This window comes from Pyrus communis, chromosome 15 (genome assembly GCF_041283825.1).
Source record: "Pyrus communis isolate YQ-2024b chromosome 15, ASM4128382v1, whole genome shotgun sequence".
Lineage (NCBI taxonomy): Eukaryota > Viridiplantae > Streptophyta > Magnoliopsida > Rosales > Rosaceae > Pyrus > Pyrus communis.
In genome coordinates, this window is record NC_142579.1 from 27,155,310 (window position 1) to 27,175,980 (window position 20,671).

General features: G+C 36.6%; 1 protein-coding gene across 1 annotated transcript; it reads left to right on the plus strand.

Annotated features, from left to right (window-relative positions):
- The first annotated feature begins 6,495 nt into the window (after positions 1-6,495).
- Positions 6,496-11,127, plus strand: LOC137738503 (calcium-dependent protein kinase 28). Its single transcript, XM_068478097.2, has 12 exons — positions 6,496-7,185; positions 7,999-8,129; positions 8,298-8,339; positions 8,457-8,568; positions 8,761-8,839; positions 8,979-9,148; positions 9,313-9,439; positions 9,649-9,764; positions 9,858-9,965; positions 10,074-10,136; positions 10,368-10,541; positions 10,661-11,127. The coding sequence occupies exons 1-12, from the start codon at positions 6,814-6,816 to the stop codon at positions 10,823-10,825; spliced, it is 1,659 nt and encodes a 552-aa protein (XP_068334198.2). The 5' UTR covers positions 6,496-6,813; the 3' UTR covers positions 10,826-11,127.
- Positions 11,128-20,671: the final 9,544 nt, after the last annotated feature.

The window sequence follows — 20,671 nt, forward strand, 5'->3', positions numbered from 1 at the left end:
ACAGGCTAGCACCTAACTTGGATGCAAGGCGAGTGCGCGATGCGGGAGGTGAACAATCATGTGAAGGCTAGCCCTAGCCCGGGACGAGAGCACTAACACTGGGGTGCAACAATGATGAACTAACTATGCGAATATAAGCATGCCATACAATTTAGTTGCTCCAAACAACACAATAAACTTACCTGAACTTACCTGCGCATCCCGTAGAATTACTTTAGCATTTCACAACAGTATAATATTTATGAGCAGGTAAAATGTATATGAATGTCATGACAATATAAAACTCAACCACAAACAGTATTTTTAAAATTAAGTAAATTGTGGCATAATATGCATAAATTCATTTAAATATATTATGGAAACTATACAATATATAAATAGATAGATGAAAAACAATATATAAATAGATATATGAAAAACAATATATAAATAGATATATGAAAACAAAGTATCCACTCACTAGTATGTCGAAGGATCGTAGCCCCCTAGTCTCGCTTGTCCACGCGCGTCCTCAGGGTATGTCTCTCTTATATGTGAAACAACTAATACTAATTAGTTAATAAGGACAACACTAAAAACTAGGAATAACTCCCCATAGTTTGATTAAACGGAAGGTTTGAATATACGAAAATATTCTACTCGAAGTCACGAACCCACATGTGTCAACCACTCATCGGCTGGAGGCGCCTTCACGCGCTGTCCAACCCACGACACACACGTTAGGAATATTCCGTTAAATAGTAATGGTGTTACCTGACGCCGTTAGAATATTCCGTCAACTTTAACGGAATATTCTTCGTCTTCTCTGGTGAGCTTCGTCATCTGCCGCCGCCGTTTGGTTCGTTGGAAACTGGGGATTTATCGACGATTTTTGGAAAATTTTCAAACCTTAATAACCTCTTCATTTATCAACCATTTTTAACAAACTTTATGTGGAAATGAAGCCTGTGACGAGGAGAACAAATCTATACCTTTTGGAAGTCCAAAAAGTGGACGGAAGTTGTCACATCCCGACCCGAGCCCCCACCACATCCCGAGCTCGACTCCACCGTAACACGATATTGTTCGCTTTGGGCCCCGACCACGCCCTCACAGTTTTGTTTCTGGGAACTCACACGAGAACTTCCCAGTGGATCACCCATCCTGGAAATGCTCTCGCCCGAACTCTCTTAACTTCGGAGTGCCGATGGAACCCGAAGCCAGTGAGCTCCCCAAAAGGCCTCGTGCTAGGTAGAGATGGGAATATACATATAATGCTTATAGGATCCACTCCCTTGGGTGATGTGGGATGTTACAGAAGTGGTCTGAAAATGGCTTAAAAGGTTCGGCCAAAAACTTGACTCCTAGAACTTGTACGTGCTTACGTCAACTCCACTCCAAACTTAGTCTAGGGACCTCGGGGAGTCACCTAAAAGCTTCCACAACCTTCAAAACCTTGTAACTCCGTTGGAATCATGTTGGGGAAAATTCGACCGAGTCGGAGCTTCTGAGTTACTTCGCGTTGACCACTTAAAACTCAACCGTTCAAGAATCGGTTGGTATGGTTGAGTTCGTAAGTTCGAGAGGAACACAATGGTGAAGTTTGTTGGTTTTGTTTGTGAGGTTTGAGGGTCGTTCTTTCCAGTCGCAGAGAAAGAAGAGAGTTCAGGAAGAGAAAGAGAAAGTGAAAGCTGAGTTCTTATTAGGTGACAGAAAATGGGAGTGGGTTTCTCATTGGTGCAAGGTAAGTGAGGGATGGCTTCTGATTGGTGGTGAGGAGGGTTTTAAAGAAAAATAATTGGTGAATGTGAGGTGAAAGGGGGACCGGATCCACTTTTTTAAGGAGAAATGATTGGATTTTGATTGGTGAAAAGCATAGAGCATGGGTCCAATTTTAAAGAAGGAAAAGGATAGGATTTGTACAAACGTAATCAGAGGAAATCTATCCAAAACAATGTTTCCAACACTGTAAAGTTAATGCACCCATGAATAAAACTAACCGTTTTTAACGCACTTTAACGTATTGTAACTTTTCCGCCACAACTCCGATTCGAGCTTAACTTGCACTCACACATTTGTAATAATGAGTACTATTTAATTACAATAGCGAGAAAAATAATTTAAGCACGAATAAACACGTCCACGTCACTTGCCAACAAGGGCATAAATGTCAATTCACATACTCGGGGAGAAATTACATAAAAAATTAGGGATGGGTCATCACATGTACTCATTCTTAAATATAATTATATGAAAAATGTACCCTTTTTTTAATATAAAATGTACCCTTTTTTTATATATAAAATTCATTCAATTTTTTCTCTAATAAAAAATTTAAACTTATATGGGTACATTCTATTTCGTTGATTTGAGAATGTATCCATATCAAGTTTAATACAAGAAATTTAATAATGTTATTAAGCCTAATATCATTTTTTTTTTTTGAAGAATGTACCCATGTTTTGGTACAATAATTTTTTGATTAGTTTTGATGAACGTACCCATATATATATAGGATAGGATCAAGGGACAAACATTTTGACACACATTTTTACACTTCCTTGTAGCCTTTAGATTTTATAACATTCAACGGTCTAGATTAAGAGTGATGTGGAGAGTTTTAAAATTAAATGACTTGGATGATGATGTGGATTATCTCTACTAATTAATAAAACACTCATTGTCAACCAAAACCCTATGAAATTACCAGTTTAACCCTCTAACTAAAATAGAACATGAATAAGAAATAAGGGCAGAAATGTAATTTCACACAATCAAATTTTTTTTTTTTTTTTTCAAAGCCTCACCTACATGTAATCCTAACATATCTCTAATTAAAATATAAAAAAAATAAAAAAATAAATAAAACTTCCCATTCCCATGTTCTTTATCACTCTCTTCCTATCTCATTCTATTTCAAAAACAAAAATAAAAAAAATTTCACACACACTATGTGTGTGCCCATATGCTAGTAACTAATAAAGAAAACACTAATCTAAATTTAAAATTTATATCTAATAGGATAAAATTGAAAAAACCAATAATCAAACTTTGAACCTAGCATAAAAATAAAATAAAAAATAAGAAAAACAAAAACATGAAAATACTGTAACCTCCATCTCCCTTCCTACAATGCTTTAGATAAATTCTCCTCTTTCATTTTATAAAAAATAAACCCTAATAAATAACAAAAAAGGAACGAGCAAAAGATTGATTGCCAAGAAATAATTCAACAAAGCCATGAGTTAACTAATGAATTTGTTTCCACTACTTATGGTGATTCCCCTTCAACTAGACCTATACTCTCGAGTAAAACACCAAATCTATTAAAAAAAATCTGAGAAAAAACTACTTTCAGTTTACAATTGTAGAAGCAACACCAAAGGCAATACTGCAGATGATGGGTTTGGCTGGATTAACCATCTTTCATGTTAAAAGTCATCTGCAGGTTTAAAGGAATCCATTAAAAAAATTCTTTTGTTTTTCCTTTTCTAAAGTGTGATTTATAATCCTCTCTCCTTTTTAATTTTATTTTTAATTACCTTCCATATTTTATGTTTTTTGAATTTTATTTTTATGTTTAATATTATTTAAAATCCACTTAAGCATTCATGTCATTTAATGAATGAATATGAACCTTTGGATGTTTTGTAATCTAAAGGTTTAAAATAAGTGTAAAAATATTTGTCAAAATGTTTGTCCCTTGATCTTTTCCCTATATCTATATATATATATATATATATATATATATATAGAGAGAGAGAGAGAGAGAGAGAGCGAGAGAGAGAGAGAGAGACACACACACACACACACACACACACTCACACACAAAATATATTGGCGAGTATAATTTTTCTTTAATATTTTTTTAATCCCATAAATTATAGGTTTTATTTAAAATCTCATTATATAAATAACTACAAATTTCATTTTTAATTTAAAAATAGAATAACCTACGTAGAAATACATTATTACATTAATGTTAGGGATTTTGATCAAAAATTAAAAATCACAAAGGTTTTAGTAAAAAAATATTAGTAGTTAGGGATTGCATCCAAATTGTCACTATAAACAAACCACAATATTAATAGGGTGGTGTTATGCACACACCATTTTTAATCTCTGACACACTCTCTAACTTTTCAGTCATTGGATCGAATGAATTGAAGAAGATCAAAGAGGCAAAAACTAACAAGGAGTGTTTTGAAATTGAAAAAAAATAAAAATAAATGTGTAAATAGCACCATATTATTAATATATATTTCGTCGAATAATATAGTACTGACGAATAAACATGTGTTAAAAAACATGCGCTTGTACGATTGTCACACAAAAATAATACTTTTTATGATCAAGCAGGAATTAAATTCAAGGCAGACATCTTTAGATAGAGCAAAAAATAAGGTTAAGTCGTCAATTTTGTCTCCCTTCTTGTTCAGGGCAGCAAGTATTAAATACATGGGTCATATACATTTGACAAATAGTAGATTATTATAACATCAAATTAAACAACCCAAGTTTGTAGTAGACGTATCGTGTATGCCATCAATTGGTGGTCCATATAAACACATTTTGGAGCATTATAAGATTGTGCCAATAATTGCATGAAATAATATATAATTGTCTTCGAAAAAAAAAATATATATATATATATATATATATATATATATATATATATATATATAGTTTAAATCTATATAGCATTATAAGATTGTGCCAATAATTACAAGGTCTTTTACTTTTTCGATATGGGATTATTATTGCCAACCCACTTCCTCACGTGTAACGAATTTTCAAGCCTAACATGTAGACAACACAAAGCGGTGACATGGACCAATTGTAGCTTTTAGGGTTTACACAAGGGACAACACGCTATGATACCGTGAAGAAAGTTGAGGCTCCACTGTAAATCAGTTTGCAATATGAAGAGTAGCACAATACTTATAAGCATATACAAAATCCCTTATTTCCTCAATATGGAATTAATACTCTCAATAATGTGGCTTTTTGGTCACACACTCACAATAAAATTTATCTTTCCTGTACACATCAAATTACAAAAACAACGTTGTTACTAAACTTAGATTGGGAATTAATTTGGAACCTTAGGATTTCAAGACGACTAGTTTGGCTAACTTTATATAGTTTTTCTGTTGGTCTAATAAATTAATTTGCCTAGTTAACTTAAGATGAAACATTTCCACGAGCTTCATATCATTTGGTTTGCCATTAATTACTGGAAGGCCGGCAACTTTAGCTAAGGTGAGTGTATGTACCACGTACATACACTCGCTCACGTAATTTCGTAATCATTTGATTGCCCGTATGCGGAGGGAACTTAGCTAAGGCGAGCTCAATTAATGATTGTGGAGTTCCTTGGTAACTTTCCATATCTGCATTGATTTATGTCACAAAAACATTACTTGTGTTTAGCTACTGCAACCTACTAGGTTCGGAATTTGGAGGCAGAGAAACGATCCATGATTCTTTAGAAATAAAAGAATTAGACATCTCCAGGACTTGTCACCACCATTAACACGAGTATATCAAACTTTCGTCATTAATACTGTATATTACCGTTGTCTCTAGATAAATATAAAAGTAAGAATGCAATGTCTCTTCCTTGAAAGTACTTGAGAACTTTGAGCATTATAGGACCCCTACCTTCAAATTGTTCTGTTGTTTGCCTTTGTAGTGTAGTTACTGTTTTTTGGACTAGTTGGTGTATAGTTGTCGTGTATAGTTGTTGTTGTTCATGAATTTATGCGAGAAAACTGAAAATTCTAAGAAGAACAAATTATTTATATATATATATGTATGTGTATGTATGTGTATGTATACACACACATACACATATCACATTCTTCAAAATCTATATAAAAATAGCTTGCGTGTGTGTAAACCAGGGATCCATTGAGATCTACCTAATCTTGTTATGGATATAAGCTCCACGTCAACATGGAGTGCACAAAGTTGACGTGGTTGGATCACAATTCACAATCAACCCAACAAAGTTAGAAAAAATCAAGACAAAGATAACATAAGCAAAACCTAATCCCTGCCCTAACATAAAATAATCAACACATAATACACTTCCAAGATTTAATTGTGTTCAATACAAAATTATTTCATTACACAAACAAATTATACAAAATTACGTTTATTATCTACCATTGCAAACTCACGATTTGCTTTTTTTTTTTATTTTTTTTTTTATTTTTGGTTTAACCCCACGCTAGATGTATTCACTTTCCACTTCCATCTCTAATCTCGTTAAATTCTTACCATCATTCTAGTAAATTCTCTTTTAATGAATTAAATTTTTTATTTTTTATTTATGAATCTTGTGTTGTTTTTAACTATTATTACACTATTTACTGTGATGAGCAACAAAAAATTCACCGTGTTGCACACGTGTATAAATCTTCTAGAATTTTTTTTAAATAACAAATAATAAATATAATACTGAGATGTTAAATTATTTATTTCACTCAAAGACATAAGGAAAATTCAGAAAATCTGTTTTGAAAGTAAATAATAATAACGTCCGCGCCAACTCTCTCTCTCTCTCTTTCTCTCTCTCTCTCTCTCAATTTTAATTTTTTTTCTTTTTGTCATAAGAACCCTCTTTGACCATCCCCTCCTTCTCCTCCCTCTCTTTCTTCTCTTGTTCCTCCGATCTGCTCCAATCTTTCCTCCTATCTGCTCCAATGTTTCTCTGATCCTTTCCATAAATGATCCATTTCCTTCTCCGCCAGCAATGGTTTTCAATCAAAACCTCTGAAAAGTAAAACCTCTCTTCCCTTCTCTGTTTTTTTATTTTCTGGGTCAACCATGGGAGGGTGCTTCTCCACCATCAAAGTCAGTGGCTCAAATAGCAACAACACCGCGCCCGCCACCCCTGGCTCCAATCACAACCGAAAACAGAGCACAACGGCCGGGAAGCAAGAACAGAGACCCTCCCACGGACCCAATGAACCGCCCAAGAAGCAGGTTGTTCATAAACCCAAAAACAAGCTCAACTCCAGGAGCCGGACGGGGGTCATTCCCTGCGGAACGCGGACCGATTTCGGGTACGATAAGAATTTCGATAAGCGGTACACGATCGGGAAGTTGTTGGGTCACGGGCAATTTGGGTACACGTACGTTGCAACCGATAGGGCAAATGGGGATCGAGTTGCGGTCAAGAGGATTGATAAGAACAAGGTATTGAACTGCAATCTCAAATTTCTGAATTGGGTTTTGTGTGTGTTTTTTTTTTTTTTTTTTTTTTTTTTGGGATCAATTCATTGGAAAGTTGCCCTTTTTAATCTCATTTTGCTGTATGACATTCTGGGGTTCATGAGTTTCCCCTATTTTTCATTTTTGTTTTGATGAATTGTGAAACTTTCCATTTATGGTGGATTTCAATTGTTAAATGTGATATTAAAAAAAAAAACTTGTTAGTTGTGTTTTCGTAGATTCTATCTGCGGATTCGAAATTCTGGTTTTTTGCTCTTTTTTCCAATACTATTAAGACTTAATCTCTTGTAGATTCCCACTTTCTCCTATTGGCGTTTGCCTTTTTTAAATTAGTCTCCATTTGCTTGAAATTTTGTTGGTCTTTCTGAGGAGCAGAGAGTTAAACTTCCCATTTTTTGGGGTTCAGTTGTCGCTTCTTAAAATTTGAACCTCTTGAGCACCTTCATTCAATTGCCGTAGCGGTTAATTCTATTTAATGGAAACTACTTAGTTTGGTTGATTGCATAAATAGTTGCAGATACAATTACTCAAGTTTTGTGGGGCTTGCCTTTTGTTTTATTGCAGGCATCGTTAGCAAAGTTATTGTCTGTTTTTGTTTTCCTGTTCTTGCTAAGTTGCAAGTGTTGAAATATGTATTTCATTTTGTTTCTTTTCAGCCAGTTTTCCTGAACATGTAATTGTTATTGATGCATCCATCGGCAAGATAATTACTTTGTTCCCGTTTTCCTCTTTGAAATTGTTCCATTAATGCTTGAATGGTATTTTGTTTGGCGGCAGATGATTCTACCTATTGCTGTTGAGGATGTTAAGCGAGAGGTCAGGATATTACAGGCCCTTGCAGGCCATGAAAATGTGGTCCACTATTATAATGCCTGTGAAGATGACTCTTATGTGTATATAGTTATGGAGTAAGTTTCCTTTTTATTGTTTTCAGACTATCCATTGTTTCTTCTTTTGATTCACACACTCCTCTTCTGGTTACGTGAACTTCATCTTTTCGGAGACATTGTATTTTATAACAAGTGTGTATTTCATCATCCTATTAATATGTTGTCTTCAATTTTCTGTCTTATCAGGTTATGTGAAGGCGGTGAGTTGCTGGATCGGATTCTAGAGAAGTAAGATTCCCTAAAGTCCTGGATATATACTCATCTGATTTCTGGTTGACAATGAATTTTTTGCTCTATGATATCTTCTGTAACATTGCTATTATATTCTTGTTCTTGGTTAATCAGGAAGGACAGCCGTTACACTGAAAAGGATGCCGCAGTAGTTGTAAGGCAGATGCTCAAGGTTGCAGCTGAGTGTCATTTACATGGTCTGGTGCACCGTGACATGAAACCTGAGGTATAAACAAGTTCATTAACATGAATATAGCAATTGTTATCTGGAGTCATTTTTCTCGGATCTAACGGAAGACATGACACAGGACCAAACGCAATGGTGTTCTAGGATTCATATAGCCGACCTCACTTAGTGGGAAAAGGCTTTGTTGTTGTTGTTGTTTGTAATAACCTTACCTTTATTCCTTGCTCATAGAATTTTCTTTTCAAGTCGAAAGCCTTAGACTCGCCTTTGACGGCAACGGACTTTGGTTTGTCTGACTTCATAAAACCAGGTATGCATATTTTCAGTCCTAGAAAGATTTCATCAAGAGATTTACAGGTTCCTGTCAGTGTTGTTCATCTATTAGTTGTAACGAGGTTTCTGGACATTTATATTTGAAACCTATAAAGTTGTTTAAACTGAAAATGCAGGGAAGAAGTTTCAAGATATTGTTGGCAGTGCTTACTATGTTGCTCCTGAAGTATTGAAACGCAAGTCAGGGCCTGAGTCGGATGTTTGGAGTATTGGTGTTATTACCTACATTTTGCTTTGCGGGAGACGTCCATTTTGGGATAAGACCGAAGATGGTATATTTAAGGAGGTATAGCTTCTTAACTTTGTGTACTAATAAACCCGTTCCCTTTTCTGTTGCATTTTCATTTTCCTTTTTGGGGGCAAGAATCCTTTGCCACTTCATTATTTGCATATGTCGCACCCTCCCCTCCTTTTTCTGTTTAGTAGACTTAATTGCCTCTATTTTTGCAGGTCTTAAGGAACAAGCCTGATTTTGGTCGCAAACCATGGCCAAGCATAAGTAACAGTGCTAAAGATTTTGTTAAGAAGTTACTTGTGAAGGATCCTCGGGCGAGGCTAACTGCTGCTCAGGCTCTATGTATGTCCCTAGATCTCATCCTGGTAGAAATAATGCTGACTACTAGGGTACTTGGAAATGATTTTCCAAATGCTTGCTTTCTTTGCAATTGAGTTGGTGGTGTCAATAGTCAATACCCAGAGACATTATTATTTTATTTCGCAGCGACTATTTGAAGTGATAAGATTATCTCCTTGGGGGTTTAACTGTTCTTTATATTTTCATTTCAGCACACCCGTGGGTTAAAGAAGGAGGTGATGCATCAGAGATTCCTATCGATATATCTGTTCTCAATAACATGCGCCAGTTCGTGAGATATAGCCGTTTGAAACAGTTTGCTCTAAGGGTAAGAAAGATTTCCTTCCGTTGGAGTTTCCAATACATTAAAGACAAGTGCGTTTTGTATTTAATTTTCTGTCATTCAAAATTGTCCTTGCAGGCATTAGCTAGCACACTTAATCCTGAGGAGCTATCTGATCTCAAAGATCAATTTGATGCAATTGACGTGGATAAGAATGGTGCGATTAGTCTCGAAGAAATGAGACAGGTAAACCTTTATCACATTAAGTTTGAACTTCAGAATTCGATGCCCACTTCCTAATGAAATGTAGAATTTGGTACCTCTCTAACTTCTAAATTGATGTCTTTATTGCAGGCACTTGCTAAAGATGTCCCTTGGAAATTGAAGGATTCACGTGTCCTTGAGATACTGGAAGCGGTATGCCAACCACACAACTTTTTCCTTTTTCATTTTTTTGCCTTCTCTCTACGAAGGGAAAACCCCACCTTTGTATTATGTTCTTGATGTCAGTCTCTTAGGGCCTTCTTCCCCTTATCATTCTTACTCCAACCCAAGGCGATGTGAATCTCACATCGATCCTTATATCAGAGTTTGGATGTTGCTTCCTTTGTACGGTTTGTGATGTGGTTGTTTACTTGCTTGGTTCAGATTGACAGCAACACAGACGGGCTTGTGGACTTCACTGAGTTTGTCGCAGCTACTCTACATGTGCATCAATTGGAGGAACATGACTCACAGAAATGGCAGCAGCGCTCACGGGCAGCTTTTGAGAAATTCGACATAGATAGAGATGGGTTTATAACTCCAGAGGAACTTAGAATGGTCAGTATTATCTGCCTTCTCCCTCTCAGACGACACAGATACATGGCACACTGAATTGGTTCGAGTGTTGATCTCGTTAATTTTGCTAATGTACGACATTGCTTTCTTTTCTTTTGCAGCACACGGGTTTAAAAGGTTCTATTGATCCACTTCTTGACGAGGCGGACATTGACAAAGATGGGAGGATCAGCCTATCAGAATTCCGTAGACTTCTAAGAACTGCGAGCATTACCTCGAGAACTGTGACTAGCTCACCTGGTCACCGGAATGCTAGGAAGGTGTAGATTGGAAGTAAGAGAGTATGAAGGGTGTTCCGGTTTTCTAATTTATAACCATCTGGACCACTCTGGAACTCAAGTATTCAGCAATTTTATTCTTCATAGGATTGATATAAACGTTTCACTGAGACGTGTGATGTTAGAGTTGGTGTGGATCTGAAAAGAAGGTGGCTCCGGCTCCGGCTCCGGCTACGGTGGTTGTTCTAAGTGTACATCCTTTTACAGATGTTGGAGATTTGTTGTTTGTGCCATACAATTTATGATGTGTGACAAAATAAATTATAAAGTATAGCAGATTACAACCGGAACGGGGTTCATACTTCATACGATATTCAGAAACTACCAAGAGCTTGACAATTTGAACAAGTTACCTCGCGTGTGTGTGTGTGACCCAATAGATATTTTTTTACAAAGTAATTAATTTGGCTCTTCAAACGATGACGATGAATTTCTCCTTAAAATACTTTCAAATCAATTTACGAAATTTTATATTTATGACTGTAATCGTTTATAATCATTATTTATGATTGAAACCATTAATATTATAATCATTATTTATGATCATTGGTATGTACAAACAACGAATAAAATATCATGAATATACTGAATTTCTTGGGTTACTATACTCGGGGAAAAAACTACACTAAGACTTTAATAAATATTAAATGTGGGGAAAACTCGGTCAATAATGCTTGCTACTTTTTCATTTGAACTTCTTTATTTCTTCTTACGATCATGCATTGTTAATTGATGATTGAAAAATTTCTATTTTAATTTTGATTGTTTAAACATGATCGGTCTATTTACCGATAACTAATAAATGAAGAAACGATTTTGGATATAATTAATTTTTTTTTTTATGAAATGTACTATTCAAATCAACAAGCAACTTGAGTAGAATGAGATCGCTAGCGTTCGTCTTAATTAATAATAAATCGTCAACCAAAATTACTTAGATAACTGCACGTAGCAACGTGACATTTATACTAAAAAAATTGGTTAGACAACCAAACAGTAAGAGCAGTATTGTAATTCTAATAGTACAATGTTCACTGTCCAAGTCGAAAATGCGCGATTTCTACTCTACAATCATTCATCTTCTTAATCAATAATTAAAAATCATTTCAACAAAAAATCAATTAAATAAGAAATTATTTAGTAATTATTGTAGACCTAATTCACTAAATCATATAAAGGACAAAGAGAGAGGATGGGGCAATAATAGATATATATATATATATATATATATATATATATATATATATATATATTTAATTGTGAAGTGTGTGTTGTATCACCCTATTGTGCCTTTATTTATAGTAGTAAGGAAGGTTAAATCCTTACCCTAATAGGATTACAACTCTAATAGGATAATATATAACCCTAGAGAATATTCCAAGATATCCCTAGATACACTAGGATTTACACAATCATATTCCTAATCTAATAGGACTGCAACACTCCCCCTTAAGTGTGTAAATATTCAAACAAATGGCGCATTAGGTTTTCAGCGATGAAGTAAGTATAGTTGATGAAGTCGTCGGCACAATGAGCGAATGTGAGTCTCAGATCAACAAAAGAATGCATAAAAGGTAAAACTCACAAAACCTCGCTATGGTAAAACCCAAGGTGGGAGAAAAACCCATAGGCTAAGGAGAAAAGTGAGAAGTTGCATTAAGTCAAAACTATACATCTTATGGACGTAAGTAGAAGAGCTCACAAGGGTATGATTAGCCCAGGATGGGTGCCTCGTCAAAACCTAGTTAGGTAGCAAAAACCCAATGGGAAAAATGCTCTTAATCGTTGGGAAAAAGAGTACATTAAGATCAAGTGAGTATACTTCTAGATACTCTCCTGAGTTTGACAGAACTTCCAAATGAGAACTACAAGCATTGTATATGAATAGTTAGGCATACCAATTCCTCGGACAACCTTCTAGAAGGTTGACTTCGTAGTGAAGTTGTGTAGAGGTCGAGAAGGTTGTCTGGGAATGACTTGCATGACTTCAATCTCCTAATGCTTTACTGATGTGAATGTAGACGCAATATGTCTTGGCGTTGACTTCGTTGATGTATCATAGATTGGTCGGGTTAATATATGCGGCATAGTTTTCATGGATCGTCGTTGGGACTCAATGATAAATGAATATAGCAAGTACTTCGAATATGCTCAACAAGAGCTCTCAACCATGTATCATGTGTGGCATAGTGAAGTAAGGTAAGTCTTGGAACGATTCGCAGATTTCGCAACTAAGGTCATATCGTGGACCTCCAAGATATTACTATATCCCTAATGGTAAAGACATAACCATTTGGGGATTTGCCTTGTGCGAGTTTGTTAAGTAACCAGCGTCAGCATAACAACAAGGCAAGCATCATTCCGAGGATCAGGGGGGCCGAATCCACTCGTGATGCGTTGGGATCAGCCCATATCTGTAGTACCTTTCAGGGTAGCGGAAAAATGTCTTTAATACCAATTTAGTGGTTACGTGTAGGCGCAATGCTGCATCTTTACCAATAGATCACAGTGAAGTAAATGTCCTATCTAACGCAATGAGTTAAGTACAACAAAGCGCAAAGTTGAACTTGGATATGGAATTTCGAATTCCATAACCTATTCAAGTGTTTCATTTGCAAATAGCGTATGGAAGATCATATGTATACTCAAAAGGTAACACCTTCAGGGTGTCATTTGATTGGTAGACCAAAGTATCGTCAAAACAATGTTTGAACTTCAAGTCAAGGCTTAAAAGGGTTTTTCCAAGATCCTTCATCTCAAATTCCGTCTTCAGGTGCAAGAAAGTTTTCTTAAGCTCTTCTAGAGTCTTAGTAAGATTCATGTCATGAACATAAACTGTAACTCTAGCAATTCGAAATATGACTTCATAGTTTAACACGCAAGGGCATATTTCATATCCCTAACTGATCAAATAATTACTTAGATGGGTATACCACATCCGCCGGATTGCTTCAATCCTTAAGTGAACGCCTGAAATGAGTTAAGATGATGTTCCGTGGTTTAGAACTATTTGAACTAGTCCACGTAATTCTTTGGGAACTTACATGTAAATCTCCGTATCTATATCCCCATGGAGAAATGCTAACCATATTTCATAATGCTGCTATTAATCACAGGGCGTTTGAGAGAAACCTTGCACCATAAGGCGTGCATCATATTGCACTATTTCATTCATCTCATTATGCTTCATTTCCCACTTGTAACACAACAGGGTTACCTTGGGCAGTGTAGGAATGATATGTCCAAAACACACTTTGGTAAGGAATTTAACTTGGATTGTAAATTTGGTTGTCCAATCAGTTTTACATTGTCATTAATCAACAGAACACAGTTTGATATCGTCACTTTTGATTTATGTCAACAACTACCATATAAGTGAAAACATCATTGATGATAATCTTATTTCAATTCCATTATCTCATACAAACTAGTATACTGGACCAAGAACTTCAAGTCTCGGGAGTAATCCGGATTAATCTCATGAGATGGAAAGGATTTGAGATAACAATCGAGTATAGATTCATTGTTGTGCCATGTCTTCCTCTTCTAAGAAAGTGAATCCTATGAACCGAGTGATAAGTCATGCTTCAGGCCGAGATAAATTGATTGGTTATCCGCTGGTGTACCGGAGAGTCCAACATGGATGGCCAAACCGTCCTTTAAGGGCGGCATATCCTTTTAGGATGTTGACTCGACGTCCGTTAAGTACGTTTATCCTTACAGGCATGTTTGCACCTGGTATATGATCTCGTCACTTTAGCTAGATTAGAGGAATGCGTTTGGAGCAACACTCTGAAAGCTAGAAATCATTGCACTTGCTTCTCACACTTGTGCGGTACAGGGATCGAGATGAGGCATAGTGAGCAACGTCCAGGCAAATTCACGCCGTTCTACAAGAACGTTGACGTTCTTATGTCCCCTTAACGACGAGAAGACTGTCTCATTGAAGTGACAATCCGCAAATGAGCGGTAAAGAGATTGCTTGCAAGGACTCTAAGAAAGTTAGTGTGAAGAAAAATCGTAATCGACAAAGATTCACATCCTTCTTTGAAAACCCATATTGGTACGTTGTAGCAACATAACTTGGCACATGGAATGCACACCTAAATGCGTAAGTATGAAACGTCGGGTTCATACCTAATAACCAACTGTAACATTGAATAGGTTGAGTGGCAATGGGCCTTAAGGCGGACCAACATAGATGTGTACAAGATTGCATAGCCCTAGGCAAAAATCGAAAACTTGGTATGCTCACCAAAGTCCAAGCAATCATTTAAATTATGCTTTATGATCACTTTGCAATGCTGTTTTGGGGTAAACATGGGAATGCAATGTTCAATTATTAACCTAAAAGACATGAAATACTTATCGAAAATCGTCGATATAAACTCTGAGGCATTATCTAGTCTTCCAGACTTTATGGGATAAGTAGGGTGGTGAACCTTTAAAATCGGCTAGGAGGTTTAACAACAATATGTGTGGATAAACATGTGACCAGTTCATCGATTCATCAACCAAAAGCATAAGTATTTATATGGTCCACATTTTGGTTGGATTAGTCCACATATATTCCCTTGAATCCACTGTGAAAAAAAAAGAAAAAAAAAAAGGTGATTTCGTATCTTTGTGAGGGATGATATAAAAATCAAATTTCCCAAACGAGCGGGTTTTGGCAAAGTGTGCTTGTAGGCATAAGATCCTTACTTCAGGTAAGGAGATGCATTGTAGCATCATTGTTCGACCTAAGTGTGCCAAAAGGTCGTGCCAAAGCAAGTAAACTACTCGAATCACACGGCTCCAGGCCAGCCACTTGTGGTGTGTTCCCAGTTGGGAGGCAGCCCATTGGCCCCAAAGCAAAGCTTCAAGCTCATTTTTGGAGGTGGTGCAAAGATATTCCACTATATTTTCTTCAATGGTTTCATTCATGATCATTGTTCCCTCGAATATCCTTAAAACTCAACGACATTCTTCCGGAACGGGGAGAATATAAGGTTTCTTAAATGGTAAGTTAGTACCATTCATACAACGAGGAGTGTGTCAATGCTCTTAATCAGGTTGGATAGACCTGAAGTCGCTGCTAGAGATATGATTTAGGTATAAAATTAGTGTGCGTAGTATTGCATTCATCCAGATAACTAACTTTCCCACATTCGTACCTAATCACGTGTTTAATTGAATTTGGTCACATGTATATAAGAAACATGATTCAATTAACTCGTATTTGAGGACAATATCAATAAGATTATCCATAACGAAAACATACACCAAACTTGAATCCAAGAACATGGAAAAGTGTTCACAAAGTAAATGGTTTGCTTAAGGGGATTTGGCCAACAAGGCCATCCATGTCAAAAGTCTGCTCTTCTAACGGTGTTTAGTGGAACAAAATTAGTCTCATATATTGACTACTAGAATGGCATTCCTCAACAACATTGGTAGGGTCATGAACAGGTGCATAACCAATGATTTATTCCATCAAGACGGAAGTAGATTCTGCAAGGTTGAGGTTCGGGAATATTATCCTTTATTCTTGCAGTTTTAGGTCTTTGGTGCCAAGGACCACACCTTGGTAAGCCCTTTCTACCATCGGTTGTAAAAAAAAAAACTCGAAATTGGATTGTGAAAGAGACAAACCCAGACTTGGGTTCGGTAGGCTTCAGCTGAAGCTGGAAGGGTTTGTTCGGTAGACCTCTGCTGAAGCAGAGCAATACCGTTCGGTGCACCTCTGCCGAAGTAAAGTATGGCCTTTCGGTGCATCATTGCCAAAGCAGGGCATCATCGTTCGGTGCATCCTTCCAGTTCATAAAAGGAGGTACTTATAAGAATAAAGAATACAATATACAACTAAGTGTAGTGGATTTAGGTTGCTTCAAGAACTTAAGTGTGAGTGTTTCAGGACTACGATAGGGAGTCAGCAGTTCAAAGAAAAGAAATAAAATACTTAATCATTAATGTCCAAAAGTGGGCTTCAGGCCAATAATTTTGGATGTCTTGTCAGATTAATAGACTGCTGGTCACTTTAATTAATTCAATAGATTGGGACCATTCAGGGTCGATCGTAGAAGAAAAAAAATAATGTTTGTCTAGGCCCATTTATTATTTAATATGGGTTGCAGGCCACACAAGAAATCAGGCCCAAATCGGGCTGGCATGCGGGCCAAAACAAAAGAAAGCCCAAGTGGGCTTGGTTTGTGAAAAAAATCAGCCCAGCTCCAAGCTGGCTATGGGGTTGAGAGGGCAATAGGCCCAGAAAAGAAAAAAAAGTTGAAGCCCAAGTGGGCTGAGTCTAGACAAGGCCCAAACAAACTGGGTTTGATTTGAGCACCCCAACTTTGCTGGGTATGTGCTATCGCTGGAAAAATCGAATGGCGCCGCCATGATTTGGTGGTGTTCTCAGATGAGACTGAGTCGCGGTTCAACGGAACCCTTAGAGCAATTCCACCCCTAAAGACTTTGCGCTAGTGCCTAGCCCATTTATTCACTCAAGTGAACAGTAATAGGCCAAAGCATCTCCACTCCTAAAAAAAATAGCCTAGTTCATTTTATTAAAATATTTTTATTTTTTATTATAAAATAATAAAAAATAATATTTTTATTTTTAATTTCTGAATTTATAAAAAATAAAATAATAATAATAATAATTTCTGAATTTATTAAAAATTTTCTGTATTTTTTAAAAGTGAAATTCTTAATTTTTTGGGGAAAAAACGTGGACCGTTGATCTGTGATCGGACGGTCCAGTTTAAAAGTGAAATTCAAATTTTTTTTACTGATGGAAATCCAACGGTCTAGAATAACTAGCCGTTGGAAATCCAACGGTCTAGAATAACTAGCCGTTGGAAATCCAACGGTAGAAATTGGGCCACGTCGCCCACCTAGGGGAGAGGTTAATGCGCCTGCGCTCCTGGGCCCTACCTCTGATTTTGTTGTCTGCTACTCGCTAGGACGCGCGCGTGTAGGACACGCGCCAGGCTTAAAAACACAAACAGGCCGGTCCCCAGGTCTGTCAAAAATGGGCTGGTCTGGAGACCAGCTTGGGCTGGGTGCCAGGCAAACACACGGGCTGGAGTGGATTGGCTGAGTCCCAGCCTATTTTTTCCACTAGGTGCTGGCCTCTTGTTGCTCCGGTGGAACTGCTCTTAAACTCACGACAGAGTGCTTTCTCGACATCGGTGGTGGTCCAAAACCAGTGAGATTCTTCGAGAATCTCCAAAACATGGTCGAGATTTCAAATTAAATCTCGAGGTTTCGATGTCGGGGACAACTTCCAATCATTGTAGGTCACCGGAGCTCGACTGTAGGCAAGCTGGTGTCGAGCGTGACGAAGAAGACGACGCTAAAAATGACGTCATATGCTTTTGTGTCTGGGTTTTGGACTTGGCTCAGAAACTAAGCGGCTCGGCTTAGGTTGGCACGAGCGCGGCTTCAAGTCGTGGCTCTAACGCTTTTCTGAGTTTTTTTTCTTTTTCTTTTCAAGTTTTAGTTTTAGGGTTTTCAGAACCCAAATGGAATCAGGGCTCGAAGCCCAGCAAAGAATGAAGGCCCGGCTAGTGGGCTTGGTTCTCGCGCACAGAAAACCCAGAAGGGCTGCTTGGTTCCCTTTTTTTTTTTTTTTTTTTTTTTTTTTTCTCGGTTAGGGTTTGGAAAAGACCCAAAATTGCTTCTATTTTATTTTGATTCTTTAACTCACAAATTTCACATAGCATAATTGCGTATTGCATGAACAAATATATATATATATATATAGTGACAAAATATATGAACACATATGCAATATATATAATTGAAGGGAAAACATAAATATAGGGAGTTCATGCATTATGGGGAATGTTTTCATGCTTCATGATCGTTTCAAATATCTTAATTTATTTTAAAAGAACCTAATTGGTAGAAAACAACTTAGCCTTTGAATTTTGTAAAAGATCCTTCTCAGAAATGGGTGTCTAAATAGAACCTAATTGGCAGAAAACAACTTAGCCTTTGAATTTTGTATAAAGATCTATTTAGACACCCATTTCCCCTTTTTATTTTCCATTACAAGATCAAGGGCCAAAATACAAGTCTTGGGTACAAGATCAACACCAACAGAGGAGGGTTTATGCAAACAACACTGTTACAAGTTGAACGCAAATATACAAGTTTAATTTTAGCTACGCCACTTGAAACTCAATTTTAATACTTTGATTTTTGTAACTCAGAAGTTGTCACTTTACTTCTTGAAATCATAGTGTACTCCACTTTGTCCTTTGGAACTCGATTTTGATTCATTTGCTCTCTGAAACTTAAAAGTCATCTTTATAAAACTCAAAATCGACTCAACATTGCCATAGATATGTTAATTTTTTATGTGGGTTTGATTTTAATGGGCTAGGCTAATTAATTTCTTTTTGATTTTTTTCATCTCTTCAATTTCTTTTAAACTTAATATTTTATGATTGTTGTCACTTAGTACTACGGTCTAGTGATACTCCTCATCACTTGTAAGTGCGAGGTCTCAAGCTCGATTCTCACCAAAAGTGATTTTGAACCAAATTATTGATAGCCCATTGTGTGGCTAAACCCGCTCTTTCCTTTATAATATAGTTTATTAAAAAAAAATATTAAAAATTGTAATTGTTGAATGGTAATACATAATGGAAATTTATAGTCAAATTTATTGAACATCTATCATAGTCTTATTGGAGGTTGGGTCCCACATATATTTCAGGAGGCAACCGAATAAAATAATGATTTTTGAGTTACATGGGGTGAAGTGAGATTAAAATGAATCAAATTTATTGAACATGTGGCATAGTCTTATTAGAGGTTGGGTCTCATATATATTTCAAGAGTCAACCGAATAAAGTAATGACTTGTGAGTTATACGGAGTGAAGTGAGATTAAAATGAAGTTACAAGCCTATCTAACAGATCATAAAACCTGGTCAAACTCTCAACAGATCATAAAACGCAATTTCATACTCTCTTGCTTCACCTTGCACCTAGTGTATTAAAAGCGTGAGGCGTGGGCGAGGCGTCTGAGGGATAGCCCAGCCTAGGCTTGAGACGTGAGGTGAAGCCCTACGGGACCAAAATTTTTGGATAAAGTATAAAAAACTACCTCAACTATTGATGTCATGACACTTTCATATCTTATCTTTTAAAATTGACAATGTCATACCTCATCTTTAGAATTTGGTCCAATGTTATACCTTTCATTACTTGGCCATTTACTTTTCAGTTAAATGCTGACGTGGCTTGATTCGGGACCCACTTTCTATTTAAAAATCATTAAAATATTATTAAAAACTAAAAAAAAATATTTAATATTTTTTAAATATTAAAATAATAATAAAAAGTTTTTTTTTTAAAAAAAAAGAACAAGTTAACCCTCTCAGTTCGTCCCTCCCCATCCCCCTCATCTCTCTTCTCCCCATCTTCATCTTCTTCCCCCCACCCACCTGCAAACCCCAAAAAAAAAAAAAAAAAAAAAAAAATCCAATTTGTCTTCCCCCGCACCCACTCTCAATTTGTCTTCCTCTCTCCCCATACCCCTATTCTCCCTCCTGCAACTCAGAAAAAAGAAAAAAAGAAAAAAAAAAAAAAAAAAAAACCCAGATCCCGTCGGCTGGAAGATGGGTATGCAGAGAAGGTGGAGGATGGGTGCGAAAGAGGATGTGAAGAATGGATGAGAGTGATGGATTTAGGGTTGGCAGGGGGTTGGGTGGGGGGGGGGGGACGAAATGGGTTCACTTTGGATTTTTTTTTTTTTTTTCCTTTTTCTTCTCCTTCTTCCTCTTTCTGGGTTGCAGAAGGTACACAAACTGGGTTGGGTAGAATTTTTTTTTTTTTTTTT

What these genes read in the sequence shown, in the direction of transcription:
- LOC137738503 (XM_068478097.2), top strand. Translation starts at nt 6,814, where the DNA reads ATGGGAGGGTGCTTCTCCACCATCAAAGTCAGTGGCTCAAATAGCAAC. An exon ending in AAGATGGTATATTTAAGGAG is followed by an intron (nt 9,149 to 9,312) that starts GTATAGCTTCTT and finishes CTATTTTTGCAG; the next exon opens with GTCTTAAGGAACAAGCCTGA. An exon ending in GTCTCGAAGAAATGAGACAG is followed by an intron (nt 9,966 to 10,073) that starts GTAAACCTTTAT and finishes TCTTTATTGCAG; the next exon opens with GCACTTGCTAAAGATGTCCC.